We start from the raw sequence: 15,120 nt of genomic DNA, 5'->3' as shown, positions 1-15,120 counted from the left end.
TATGACATACAAAAAGTTGAGTGCTTGTTTTTGTTTTGGAGTATTCAATAAAATACCCCAAATTCCCATTTCACAGTAGTCCACTATTTGCTGTGATACAAAACACAACCTCATATTACAGAACTGTAATAGCAATCACAGTGTTGTAATTAGTACTGTAATGACAATTACAGTATTTTACAGGTACTGTAATTTAACCCTTTCATGCATGAATTATGAGAACCTTAATCAAGATTTGTTTTTTTTTCCTGAGTGTTTTTATTCCTCTTTAGGCATAAAAAAAAACCAATGAGATTGATTTTTTTTTTTTTTTTTTTAATCAACCTGTTTTTCATGGAGTTAGAAAAATGTCCACTCAGCTTCACCATGAATTTTATTCTTGAAGTAAAGAAACATGTATTTAAAACCCAATATCATAAAGTGATATGAAAACAGTGAAATGAAACCATGTTTAATGCAGCTAATCTGATGTTTTCTCACATTTTAACATATTCTAATACTAGTTATTACTCACTTCATGGAGATAATATGCAAAAAATAAATATTAACAATTGATTTCCACTCAAGAACCAATCAAGAACAGCAAAGTTACAATAATGGTATGAATTGGAGTTTATGAGATGATGCATAAGTGTCCACTGTGTTGGTTAATAGGAACTAAAACAACAAAACCCATGAATACACAAGAGTAAAACTGTAGAGTAACTGTCCACTGTAGTGACCACTCTGCATGAAAGGGTTAATATACAGTAAGTATGCTGTAGAATGTAATACAGCAACTTACTTGCTAATTGCTGCCAGCAAGTTACTGTACATTTCACAGTGTCCTTGTTATAGTGTATATAGTGTATTTAGCTCATCATAATGAAACAGACTGGCTGAAATGACCAAACATGTGCCTCTATAGAATTCTCTGCCACTTTATGCTTGTTTTATTATATCAGGGAGGAGGTGGGCACACTGGACATGTAAGCTGTTCCACATGTGATGATGAAATGGAAACAGAAAACACTGCTCAGTAATAGAGACCTGAACGGGTTCATGTTCTATCCTGTTTCCCCCACCTTCCTCATCCTCCTCAATAATCCATGATCATCACTACCGATGGTGATCATGGAGTATTGATTAACATCCATCAATATCCGTGATCAATAAGCGGTGGGGTGTGTGGTGCTGATGCTGCCCCTCTCTCCCTCTCCTGATTCCCCTCTCTCCTCCTTTGGACATCATCCGGTCGTGGTGGTCGGAGGCTGGCGGCGGCTGTACTCCGTGTTTACCCCCAGGGCGACCCCTTCTGTGACCAGAACCGAAACAACCCCCAGTCTGTGCGGATTCTGCTGGAGGAGAAGATGCGCTTTACCCCGACGACCAGAGAAGTTGCGTTTAAGATAGTGTTATTTACGCGCGGGACGGAAGAAAGAAAGGACGGAGACAGAGACAGGATGGTCTGACCGACAGAGAGACGGAGGTGTAAGGTGAGGACGGAGGGGTTTATTCTGACTGTTTGGGTTTAGTTTGGGTTCCACAGAAATGGTCGAATCTGTACAGTTATATAAAGTAAAAACTATGCATGGAAAAGAAACTAGACAGAGTGGGATTATTTATCTGTTCCAGTCAAAATATATCATACTTCTTGTTTTATTTTACTCCTGCTTCATATGTTTTCATCGTTTTGTTTTCATTCTTTCATTGTTGTCATTGTCCTCACAGCTGTAAAAACTTCACACCACTTATTTATTTTTTGCTTGTGCCATTTGTAAACAGATTCTTCTTCTTCTTCTTCTTCTTCTTCTTCTTCTTCTTCTTATTATTATTATTATTATTATTATTATTACTATTATTATTATTATTACTATTATTATTATTTTCTTTAGATTTTCCCAAGGAACAGCTGATGCTACTTTATGTAACTGCGTTAAATTGTGAGCGGTGTTAGTTCAATCCAGTAAAAATGCTGTAAAATCCACTCTTTTATAACATCACTGATGTGTAAGTAGATTGAGTTTTACTGTGTGCATTGTTATTGTTTTCTGATTAAATAGATGGCCAGATGTTCTGATATATAAGAGGTAGGAGATTCATGCATGTGTTGACATTAGGAAAGTTGTAGAGTTAAAACAGCATAGTGAACTGGGTTAAAGGTGATAACCAGCCTGTACTGACTGGAAATGTAAGAGTAGAGTATGGGATACTAACCTGTATGAATTAAGTTGCACTTCTTCCAGGAGCTCTCGAATATTATTAACGCCAGTGGTATTTAAATATGCAGTATTTTTATGTATGTGTTTGTAATACATCTGCATTATATTTATAGTTTGAATTTTACTGGATATTCTTTCTGTTTGTGCCTGTTTTGCTTGTTTTTAAAGGTTCTAGTTCAGCTTTAGGATTATTGCTTTTACCACAGTTTAATTTCCCTGTTTCCACTCTCTCCCTCTTCCTCAGTTCATAAAAGCTCTCATCAGAGGCTTGTAAACCTGACATGTGTACTCTCCACCCAGTCAGACAGTAACCTGAGACCCCATCCTCCGGGAACACCAGGATGCGTCCCACTGCGTCACTGCTTTTACTCAGTACCATCGTGGGAGGCAGCCATTGCATTTCTGCAGCTGCAGCCCTGTTGATCTCCTTGTGTCTTGGCTTCCCAGCCCTGGTGGCTACTTGCCCACCTTACTGTCTTTGCGCCAGTGATATAATTTCCTGCAGTGGCCGCAATCTGTCTGTGCTGCCCTTTGATCTCCCAGGCTATGCCACAAGACTGGACCTAAGCCACAACACTATCACTGTCCTGCCCACAGACTGGATTTCCCAACCATTTGACCGGCTCACCACACTGGTTCTGAGCCGAAATGCCATCAGCCAAATTGAAGTAGATGCCTTCACTGTTACACCACATCTCATCCACCTGGACCTCTCATCCAACCAGCTCAAAGTGCTGAACTCCTCCATCTTCAGTGGGCTGAAGGAGCTGAAAGAGCTGCTCTTGTTTGGTAACAAGATATTCCAGATTAACCCAGGAGCCTTCAGGGACCTTCACAGTCTGCAGAGACTCTACCTCTCTGGAAACAGACTAACATCTTTCCCCCTGGGCCTTTATGATGAACCAGGAGGACCCTGTAACTTGACCTTTCTGGATCTTTCCTCCAACAAGCTCTCTAAACTGCCTGTTCAGAGCCTGCTCTCACTTACAAACCAAGGTGGCATCTATTTACAGGAAAACCCTTTGGTTTGTGATTGTACTTTAATTGCCATGCTGGAGTACTGGATGTGGAAACAGTATCGCCCCCTGGTGGAATTCAGATGGGAATACCCATGTAGAGAGGGGTCAGGACCAGACCCTGACTGCAGCCAGTGGGACATGTTAGATACATTCCTTGATGCACAGACTTACCAAGTAGACCCAGGTAAACAGCTGACAGTGCCATGCCCAGGGTTTGGCTCTCATGTCCAGGAGGAGGTGGTGGTTTTCTGGGTCACCCCCACCACAGTGCTGAATTCATCAGTCAATGATCCTAATAACCACTTCACAGTCCTTCCAAATGGCACCCTTGAAATCCGAGGGGCACTGATTGAGGACTCTGGTACATATGGGTGTGTGGCCCCTCGGGGGCGCGACCGTGACCCCAGAGCTTCTCTAGAGGTCAGTGTGGTCGTTGGAAATGTCAGCACAAGCTCCACCAGTGGCTCAACACATCGTGGTGGCACTGAGCATTTCAACACAGCATTCACCACTCTAGCTTCCTGTGTGGTCAGCATCATCCTGGTGCTTCTTTACCTCTACCTCACACCATGTCGATGCAGAGACAGCAGGGGAGGGGCGTCGAGAGGGTGTGGAGGGCGAGCTATCATCTTGTGTTCTGACCCAAGAGAGGCAGAGTCAGGACAACGGCGGGCCAATGGAAAAAGGGTGGCTTTCTTAGAGCCTCAGGCAGAGGACTCTAATGATGTTGGCCCAAAAACACCAGTGCTGACCTTGGGCCACGTTAACACAGAGGGAATTCTCAAGAATGGAAGTAGGACAGTGGGACAAACCCTCACAGACCCTGTTCACTCGGCATAGTTGCCAAAATCACCTTTTACACACTCCTATACTCTTACTGTGGGGACCCAGGAGGGTTTTTTTTTTACACTGTCTTGTTTCAGTACAAGATGATGAAATCCATTTGATGTGAAGTAGTGTACTGTGATTCTTGTGAAGTAGTGATGCGCTGTAGGATTTGGCTGTTTGGCCTGAAGCAGAAAATGCAGTGCTTTTGTAGGCAGAATTTCAATTATGTCTCAAACATAAGTGGTACCTGTTTAACAAGAGTTCATATGGAAATGATGCTGTTACAGCAAAAAAGGATCACACAGATCATATAAATGTGGGTGGTGTTTTAGATTGGGAGTGGAATATTTACACCTGAGTTGACAAGGTACTGGTGCATCAGTGGTTCTGATGCAGTATATACAGTACATAGTGACTAATGGCATCACAATGACTCCTGTTATCTGTCTCGTGCTGTGGTCTGTATCACTTTCAAATCATGTCAGTAGTATGCATGGATTTATGTAAATTTACATGTTTTGCAGATGAATCTGTGTCAACATGCCATCTTAAATGACATTAATGAATTACACTGTAACCCTAGAAGATCTCATTAGAAGTGATAAAAGAAAAACAACTGCAGTAAGAAAATAACACCATAGGAAAGTGATAATAAGAAATGAAGCTGGTGTTTTTCAAGTTAAGAGTTAGTTTTACCCCAAAAGGCATAGCTTTTCTAATGTCAAGTTTTGTTTTTGGAAACCAAGTCTGTAAGATATCTACCTCCACAAACTGTTTATTATGCACCATATTGAAGACTCTGTGTAATATAAACTCATGGTCAGAAACTTATCATCAACTTTCTGTTTCCCCTCACCTCTATGCAATATTATAATGTCTGTCAGCACATTTTGTGTTTTACAGGTTTTGATAAATCCCACTGCATTCACCAAATTTGTTTCCAAACACAGTGTCCAGTGGTATTTAGTGTAAAAGCTTTGACAAACTAAACTTACATTGCTAGCAAAAGGGTTTGCTAGTCTTTTTAGGTGATAAACAAGAGCTAATGAGTAAATATTAGATTTTTAATACTGAACTGAATACTAATGTTGCTCTGTGTTTGTTGGATATTATTCTAAGAAGTTATGTTCATTTCTAACTAAGCTATAACTGCAATAGACTTATGTAAAATGCAAAACTTGAGATAAAAGACTGGAGTTTGTATCCCCTTGCAAACCAACAGTAAGCTTTCTCCACTCTGTAGACATCTGTTTATTACTATAAAACAAAGTCTGTATAACCTTCAAGTATTTATTTGACCCCCTGACTGAACTTTTCCTTAATTAAAATGTTTTTATGCCTAAACTAAACCAGACCTTATTAATTGCATCATCATAGCCAAGTGAAAACAGTGATTTTATAAATTTTGCAGCATTTTGTGGAAGTTGTCTAAAGATATGTATCAGAGGAAAAAGGATGTGGAGAGAAAGTTTGGGCTTGGTTTAAAATTTTAATTATGTTTTTGTAAATCTATGTTAAATGAAGACCTGGTACCTACCAAAGTGATGCATAAACCTAATATAGGTGTCACAGCTGTAGGTATCACCTGAACTGGTTCTGGAGGCAGAAAATAAATCAAGTACATTGACACGATTGACGGGAAATTATCATTTGACAAATTATAATTGCAGTTGTAGTCTAGTTAGAAGTGAACATATGAGCATTTCTGGGCAAACTCAACACTCTATGATGACAACAGCATAGTTCATACCCGTAAAATTCTAGTAAACTTCAGTCAGTCTTGTCATTACAAGAGGTCAGAGGTCAACCCCAGACCACGACATGGAGCATGGTTTGGAGTGACACTTCACCAGAGTGGACGTTTGTCGTCCCGATCCTGGTTTGTCCTGTTAAAACCCACCCTCCACCTTGTTCCTCAGCCCCACAGCTTTCAGACAGCAGTTTCCCAGAGAAATTGATCCTCACTGGTTCAGACAAGGAGGGACTTTTGGCTGAGTGCTGAAGCCCCCGTCAGCCCACATCAACATCACTGAAATCAAAAGGAGGTTTGCCAGTTCGCCCCCAAGCCCACCGTGACCCACATTCCTCAGTCCTCCTTTTGTTTGATTTTTATAGGTGTGTGTGGATCATTTCCAACGTGCTAAGAGGCTTATTAAACTTTCAATGTCCTTGGCTGTATGTGTCCATGCTACCCCTGTCTGAACATTGTTACTTTTTATTCTGCTGTATACACAATACATTTTATCTCCACCGGCTAAACAGTTCCTTTCTGTGGGTACTAAATAAAATGATTCACTTTTGAGGATCAGTGTGTTTTTCTGCTTAAAACCAATCCAAATATTATGTTCTTACATACTCAACTCGTCTCTCCTCAGTTTTAGTCTGACCTGAATAAAAGAGGAAGCTTGAGAAAAAAAATCATAGTGTTACATCACTCAAGGATTTAAGGATAACAAATAACCTCTTAGTGAGTCAACATTTCCAAAAATCCTCTTACATGCCTTTCCAATCGTTGGTGGAAAAGCAGAACATTTATAGGTTTATGTATTTGTTGGTCAGTACTTAATGAAGTGGAACAGCATTTCTCACAATAACAAAGCAATCAAAGGGCTTTGTAATCAGCGCTAAGGAGACAAGAACCCTTTGAAAATAGCTTCCTGCTTCCAGAGGTGGCAGGCCAATGGCAGGTGTTGAATCGAGGCATCATGTAGCGATGGATCCCACGGGGACTAATTTAAACATCCCTCAATGTTCATAGTGACAAGGTGCTTTTCACAGGTTAGGACTATGACATTTAAAAAGTGTTACAAAGGTTGACAGTAAACTGTTGGATACAACCTGTTCATTTCTCCTGTTCTAGTTACTGAATAGTGTCATGTTAATGAGTAACAAATACCATTATCTGTAGTAGAACTTATACTGATAATATGAATTGCAGGATCATGATGAGTCTGAAATTAATGCATTTGATTCGTTAAGCCTAATATTCTTCCATACGTCTATGATGGTTATGTGTGAGAAGTTGATTTCAGAGAGAAATGATGTTCAACGTTTTCAAGGAGTCGGGGTCTAATGGTAAATAACTTAAACCACATACAACACAGAACCAGGACAAGATGGAAAAGGTTCTTTTTTTTTCTCTCTAAAGTAGCCGTTCCCAAAGACTCATGACCCGCAGGTGCAGCAGGAGACGTTATTTAGGTCATCACATAAATTTGCATTTAAAGTATTTCCAAAAAAAACTTTATGCATATATATCTGAATTGTATCTGTTTACATTATTCTGAAATTATGTATTTATAACATTGATACTAGTGTGAAGGACTGGCTTACCTTCCGTTTATTACTAAAGATGAAAAATGAAAAAAATCCAGAGCCTGTTATTTCAGTCTGAATGCACTTATTTGTCTCATTTGTGAAATGTTTTTGTGTGTTTCTGCTTTCAATAACGCATGCATACAATGAAGTTGTGATTTATCAGATTTATATGTCTTTGAAATAGTTGGTTTCATAGCATCAATCTTCGCAATGCTCAGATTCCACTAATAAACAGTTCATGGAATTTTTAACATAGATATTTCAATTTAAAAACGCAACCAGTGTTTCCTAATTCACAACAATATTATATGGTGATGACAAACAGGAGTAAAAGTGCTCATAAATGTTCAGATTAATGCACAAATTAGCTCTTCTCACAATTTATAAATGATGACAATTGAGTTTCTGCTCTTTTTAAAAGGTGGGTCTCCAGTATAAAAGTATGGGAAACACGGTTCTCACATATATGTTGAAGTTGGTATAAAATATTTGTAGCTCTTCTCATGAACTGATTATGACAATGTGATTTATTGTTGATAAATAAAGTGTAACTGGGACTCAGTGGAATTATTGCACCTGGTGAAAGATGAGTACTGATGTGAATAAATAGGAATAAAAAGAGGAATGTGCCTGGAAATAAAATAAAATAATTACAAATTTATGGCAGCATTAAACAGTCTTGTACCTGCACAAGCCTGGATGTTAATGAAGGATGACAGGTTAAGTCTGTCAAATTAAAAGTCTGGCTTCCTAATAACTCTTAGCAGTTAATCATTCTTATTGTGTCGTACATAAAGGATTGTACTTATTAGAGATGAATCTCAGTTCCCATAATGCAGCCTTTATACATCTGTCCTTTATTCACCTTCTCTTTGTCTGGAAAACATATTTTTATTCTCTGTGTCAACTATTAACCCAAAGTAACCCATAATTTCACAAATTAAATTTTCAAAAAAAGAAAAAAAAGTTTGAGATGCAAATAGAGTCATTTAATCTCCTGTGTGCCCAATATAAATGTAGTAATTTCCTGAGTATCCATAATTCAAATGCTGGAGGAGTGTAATGGATGTGTGGGTTGTAGCTGAAATAGGAACATTAATGCGAACACATTCAAGACAATGGGACCATTTAGCAAATTGTTCCTGCTGTTTAATTAACATGATTTCATTAATGTTGGCCCCTTAACTTTACAGACAATCCACCACTTTCTGACAGTTCAGCCCAGAGCTTAACTAGATAGGAACCACGTAAAACCTTTAATACACAGATCATCAAGCCTGCTGCGGACCGGTTTCTTTTAACCGTAGTTATAGCGATGGTCAATCATGAGTTTATTTTACTCTAAAATGTGCGCTTATTTCATCAAAGTACGCATTAAACTTCAAGTACTCTTATACTCTTTTGTCAAAATGCACACAGCTTTATCCAAGCACTGAAGCAAAAACCATGTGTATTTACTCATGTGTTTAATTTTTAATATTAAGTGAAACCATGGAGTGAAGAATTGTTATTGGTAGCATAAATAATTCAAACATGTATGATTAAGAGGTGAAATGTATTAGATATTGTAACATTGATGGGATTTTTGACATTAATTACTTCACCACAGGGAAGGAATCACAGAGTCGGATTGAATTAGATGTTATGTAAAAATTGTAAAAGCTTGTGAAACACTGTGGTGGGTGACATAGAAAGCATTTTTCTAATGTGTTTTAGCTTAAGAATACTGGAGTGAGTGGAGGAGGCAGATAGAAAAGGGAATGCGATGAGAGCTGTTTATTGTAGATGAGTGTCCGGGCTGCAATAAGATAAGGAGAGGCTCTAATGGTATGAGCCCGGATTAAAGACACACCGGACTGATATAACAGATAGGGGGTTTTAAAGCCACTTACATTACACAAGCGGAATAACACATCTTATACCTCCATTTCTATCATTTTAATGCAGGTTTTAGTCACCATTCATCTTTAACCACCAGGTAAAATCTGCGTAACTCAAAATAAAAACCCTCTCTTCAGTGGGTCACCTTAATCCCAAAACTATTTCTGGTTGACATTATATTGTTTTCCAGAGCTGGCGTTGATGATTTGTCAATCGCGTAGAGATGTTCTGTGTGTTTTCCAGTGACCAAAGTAACCTCACATTGCTAAGAGATTTGCTCCTAGAGACAAGGAGTGAAGGTCAGGTACTGAGGCTAATGACTCCCATGATTAAATTGGGATCATTTGCAATCAAATGCTAATGATGGCAGCGTAATGAAGTATAAAGAAACTCAACAAAGTGTTAGGCATAGAGATCTTGCAAGGACACCATTCATTTAACTCCACATCACCTCACGGTTTGTGGTTACTGCCATGGTAGTTACGTTCATTCCCTCCTGCACTCAGACTTAAATATAGGCATATGTTTATTACGCTGTGGTGACAGATGGCCACTTGGCAAATACTGCAAGGTACAATCAAGGCAGGCAGAGACATAAAAACAGTAAAATGTGTCATTAGTGGAAGGAACACCTTAAAGCAGTGTTTTTCAACCTTGGGGTCGGGACCCCACATGGGGTCGCCTGGAATTCAAATGGGGTCGCCTGAGATTTCTAGTAATTGATTTAAAAAAATGTACTAATAAAAAATATATGGTGAGTTGACAGACACAATCACAATCCATAAAAGACAAACTGTGAAGCTGAAACTGAAGCACTGTGGTTCTGTTTATCTGTCAAATGTTCATTGTGGTCGGTTTCAGATGCTGCAGCTCTTTCATAATTCATAGTTTGAGTTCTTGTTTGTTCAGTATTAATTGTCAGTCTTGTAAATCCAAGCTGGACTGACTGTACATATCCTGACCAAGGGAAATAAAATTCTCACTTTGTGCAGTAATCTACACCTGGCTTTTCTGCCTCCGTCCATAATAATATACATTATATAGACTAAATGTCATCTAAAATTAACGTTTATTTGCAACATAGTATAGCAAACTATTACATGATCAAAAACAAATTAATTTTAGCAAAAAAATAATGTCTCCATTTTGAATGTCTGGGGTCACCAGAAATTTGTGACGTTAAAATGGGGTCACGAGCCAACAAAGGTTGGGAACCACTGGATTAAAATCTATTTATTTTCATGCTTGTAATGTGCCCAGAAATACAAACTATGATCTTTTGTATCTCTATACACTAGTTCTTTGGATTTATCATTACTGTCACTTAACCTGTAAACACGGTTTTCATTTTTTCACATAAGAATGTATTCAGATGTCTATGACTGGATAAGACGTCTGGTCCTTGAATAAAGCATAGTCCATAAAGACCCAAGCTGAACCCATCTACTGAACTATAAAGTTTAATACCTGTTGATCCAGTAATCCTAACAAGACGTGTAAATATTTGCTGAAAAATACACTTTGTCATCTTTTCATGGTCATCAGATATGATCCATTTGGACGTTCAGAGGCTCCGTAGTTAACATGGATACACTGTAATCTTCTACAGCACTGATTCACCAGTAAAGCCCATGGAGTTTAATCAGTGACAGTGGATGGAAACGCTTGGTTTATACTCAGTTAATGTTATAGTTTGTCTGTTTCTGATATTATGATAATCAGCTTCAATCTGAGGTTTTATGAACATCTACATGATCAGTAAACTAAATATGGGGAAATATCTGATTTTCTTTTTTTTTTTTTAAATACAAAATACAGAGGACAATATTACAATAAATGGTAGTAAATAATTTAAGAAAAGTTAAATAGAGAGAAAAACTCATTTAGGAACTGCCACAAAAGTAGTGCTAGGTCTTCATGGGATAGATAACATTTTCCATTGGTTATATAATCTATACTTCAAAGTTTTTCCAAAACTGTTTTGGTGTGTTATCTAAGAAATCCTGATATAAAGTAAGTAGATTTTCACCTTTATATAAACTGCCTTTAGATGTTTTTTATACTTGGTGATACATTATCCACTATAAAAAAAATGGATATGGGTCAGAAAAATGGTCAAGTAAAACGGAACAATATGAGTCCACTTGAAGATGAATAAAAGCAGATAATTTAATTGGATTCCTCTTCCAGTTCCTGTGAGTGACTCAGTCAGAGCTTGAAACTTTTACCAATTATCAAGACTATGTCTCCTTGACGCAGCTGTATGACCCCTTTCACTCCATCAACCTCATGGAAAAACACCTGAAAGAGGAAGTTAAAGCTGCTGAAGCTGAAATCAAAGGGAAGAATGCAAAGAAAAAAATAATCTAAATGTACAGCACACCTTCCTTATGCATCTACAGCCAAAATTATTACAACACTTGGCATATTTAAGAGGTTTAATCTTTTTTTTTTTTAATACCCACAAAGTCATCATTATGCTCTATAAGCCATAGAATAGAGCCATCATCAGGAGATTTAGGTCATTTCTGTACAAAAAACAAGCTAGACCTATTTTGCTGTCAATGTCATACTATCTTGTTCCTTCACAGAAGAAGCTGAATTCCTTTTGTCCCCATTGTCAGGTGTGATTGTAGTTGGATTAAGGGAGATGTAGAGTTTTAGGACACAGCTGTGATTCTGTCGAATGTACAAAGTCAGTCCTTCTCATTAAGTAAATATTAAAGTTAAAAGTGGGTAAAAACAGTAGGACTCACTTCGTGTGATATTTGTTGTCCTCAGAGCAACAATCCACATGTTTCATGATTATTATATTATGAAATAAAATCATGTTTTAAAGTTAAAAAAAAAAAAAAAAAGTTAATATTTTCAGATCTGTCAGGCATCATAGATATATTCTAAGTCTAAAAAAAGCTCCCAAAAAGATAGATTTTTGGCTGCAATGAAATGTATTTTTTCTGTCAATAAAGGATAAATGTGTGAAAGGTGTTTGTAATGACAAACTCACTGACCATCACTCAGTTCTACTACATAGAGCTTCCATTTACTGACTGGTCCAACAGCTCAGCCTCAACTGGTCGGACTCATTTTTACCTCTGGTGTCTCTGCAGACACAGCAGCTGAATGTATCTAATGAATATATAGATTTAATAAAGCATACAATGACCTCGCATTTCAGATTTAAAACCAAATCAGAGCTAAAAGTTCATTACCCCGCCCCCAAAGGGGAGGCAAGGGGTATTGTTTTTGGTTCGGTTTGTTTCTGGTTTGTTAACATTTTAGAAGCAAAATTATTGATTGAATTCATACCAAATTGGCTTTATAGATTGCCACTGACCTAGAATAGATCTGATTCCATTTTGGGAAAAGTAGGTCGAACTTAAAATTTTTTATGAATTTTTAAAATCTTTTTTTCCTCATTTACTTATAATGGGTGGAATTTCACATGTCTATAAAAACTTCAGTTTTGTTTCAATTTACTTCAAACTTGGCACATATATAGAGACAATTGATATGCTGACATCAGCACACGAACTGACATGACGACATCAGCTGGATCGATGCTAAAATGAGCTACAATACATGCGATGGATGGGGTTTGTTGTCCATGGCACCACTTGATGAATGTTGAGTTACAAGTCAGATGCACAAAAATCTTCTTTAGTTTCCTATCTTTCTTTATTGTCGTTTGAGGTACTGTTATTGCTTCTTTTTATATTAAAATTCATCATGCATTTTTGTTTCTTGTTCAAATAATGACGTTCATCCTTTCAAACACAAACAACAAATGCTCATGAAACCACTGTCTGTTTTGTCCAGGTCTGTCTGTCCATCTGTCTGTCTGTTGAAGCCTGTCTCTCAGAGTTGACGTCCACATTTTCAGTCTAACCCTCAGTCAAAATTGACCTCAGTTTTGATCATGGTACGAGTACTTTCTGATTTTGGTTCTGATATTCGGATAATAGACCTGACAGTCTTGACATTGAAATCACATCCACTCGATTCCTACTTCAAATGATGATAGAGCCATCAGCCCCAATCCGGGCTGTCCGCTTTAAAGCTCAAGACATTGATTGAAAAGGTGTTTCTTTGGAACATTCACAACACAGTGTGCTGATGGATATGATCAAAGACAGTGAAAGTCTGCAAAGAACAAGAATTTAGACAGGAAATCAAAAAAAATCAGCTTATGTTGGGTCTATAGCTGAAAATAGTCCCTCTGTGTTGGTAAGTGATCAGAATACTGTGATCTTATTAATGCTGCCTATTGGGCAATTATAGCTGTTCCTTGACAGCCAGATGTAAAGTGCAGCATCTCACCCCCCGTTTCTACACTCTGATGAGACAGTAGAAGCTGCAGGTTTTAATACTGAAAGGACACATGGGAGAAATGTGTCGGACACGGATGCATAAGATGACTCTGACCCAGATTCCAAAGCAAAGAAGGTGAAAGAAGTACCTTATCTGCAATGTAATTTCCTGCATCTCAGCTGCAGGTGATGACAGCTTTGTCCTTAAAATTGTCTGATCAAATATTGTAGCGTGGATGAAAGGTCACAGGCTGGGCAGGATGTGAGCTGGTGTCTTCAGCGTTTGATTAGGCCTTGTTATCTGGCCTCAAACTGGGAATGTGTGCAAGCACGAGAATATTTTATGCAACAAATTACAACAAAATTATATTCACCGATTTGGATGTTTTCCTCTTTCATAAATTGAATCATGGTCAACATAACTTTTTTTGACAAGAATTTACAGAAAAGGAAAAAAAGGCTGAAAACTGAAAACAGACCTTGACAGTATATTGTCAGTCAATTAAAAATATGTAAGTGATTGCATTAATATTCACCCCTTTGAGAGAGAAAATTCTAATTCAAGAGAGGTCTGGTTAACTGGTGCTAATAGTCTCAAAACTAGTGAAATTGAGGTCACCTGAATATAATCAATATAATATATATCGAGGTTTCTGCTGTTAAAGGGAAGTTTTTCCTTGCCACTGTCACCAGTCACAAGTGTTTGCTCCTGGAGGATTCTGTTGGGTTTCTGTAAATTGGCTTAGAGTCTGGTTTGGACCAACTGTATATGTAAAGTGTCATGAGATAACTTTTGTTATGATTTGGTGCTATATAAATAAAATTTGATTTGATTTGATAAAGACACCTGTGTCTGGATGGTCTGGTCACTGGTTAATCAGTATCCATGACTACGATTACAGCATGAAGACAAAACACTTCAGTTAGCTCCAAGAAAAGGTTATTGAAAACTATGGATGTAAAGGACAGATATGAAATAAATTAAGTCACTGAACAACCTCTGGAGTTCAGTTAACCCTTTATTGGCCAAGTGACTATTTTGGGTCATTTCCACAGGCATTATAAGACAGTGACAGCAACAGTTCCAGTGAGGACAGTGAGTCACCAATCTCAGGTTCAATGTGGTCTGCAGGGTCTGTAAGGTCCACCTCTGCATGAACAGTGGGTGTACCTGCTTTGTTAGGTACCATGAAGTAATGGTACTAATGTAAGGAATGATGTTCAAAGGGAGAATGTGGATGTGGACAGGGGTCTGGATCAGCACTGATGTTGGACTAATGATCTAAAAGTGATGTTCTAATGTTCTAAAATACATGTTCCTTTCACCAGACATGTGTTTTTCTTATATTTTCTTATTTTATATTTTAAGGAACGGCAGAGGTTATGTTTTCATCGGGGTTTGTTAGTCTGTTTGTCTGTTTGCAAGATATCTCAAAAAGTTGTGGATGGACTTGGATGAAATTTTCAGGAAATGTTGATACTGGCGCAAGGAACAAATGATTAAATTTTGGTGGTGATGGGGGGGGGGGGCGCTGATCTGCCTTGGTGGAGGTCAGCTCTCGT

The 15,120-nt window shown here is 38.0% G+C and overlaps 1 protein-coding gene across 2 annotated transcripts; it reads left to right on the top strand.

Annotated features, from left to right (window-relative positions):
* Window positions 1-1,006: 1,006 nt before the first annotated feature.
* Window positions 1,007-6,353, top strand: LOC115430525 (amphoterin-induced protein 2-like). 2 transcript variants are annotated; one of them, XR_003936951.1, is made up of 3 exons: window positions 1,007-1,475; window positions 2,446-5,143; window positions 5,275-6,353. XR_003936951.1 is itself a non-coding variant. In XM_030150596.1 (2 exons), the coding sequence occupies exon 2, from the start codon at window positions 2,543-2,545 to the stop codon at window positions 4,058-4,060; it is 1,518 nt and encodes a 505-aa protein (XP_030006456.1). In that variant the 5' UTR covers window positions 1,007-1,475; window positions 2,446-2,542; the 3' UTR covers window positions 4,061-6,353. The 2 variants fall into 2 exon arrangements, 1 of the variants encoding a protein (XP_030006456.1); XM_030150596.1 differs by having other exon boundaries at window positions 2,446-6,353.
* Window positions 6,354-15,120: the final 8,767 nt, after the last annotated feature.

The sequence above is a fragment of the Sphaeramia orbicularis genome, chromosome 12, assembly GCF_902148855.1.
Source record: "Sphaeramia orbicularis chromosome 12, fSphaOr1.1, whole genome shotgun sequence".
Classification (NCBI taxonomy): domain Eukaryota; kingdom Metazoa; phylum Chordata; class Actinopteri; order Kurtiformes; family Apogonidae; genus Sphaeramia; species Sphaeramia orbicularis.
Note: the sequence above shows the minus strand (reverse complement) of the source record. Positions and strands in the feature narration are given on the sequence as shown.

Coding starts and splice junctions, on each gene's coding strand:
- LOC115430525 (XM_030150596.1), top strand. CDS start 2,543: ATGCGTCCCACTGCGTCACTGCTTTTACTCAGTACCATCGTGGGAGGC.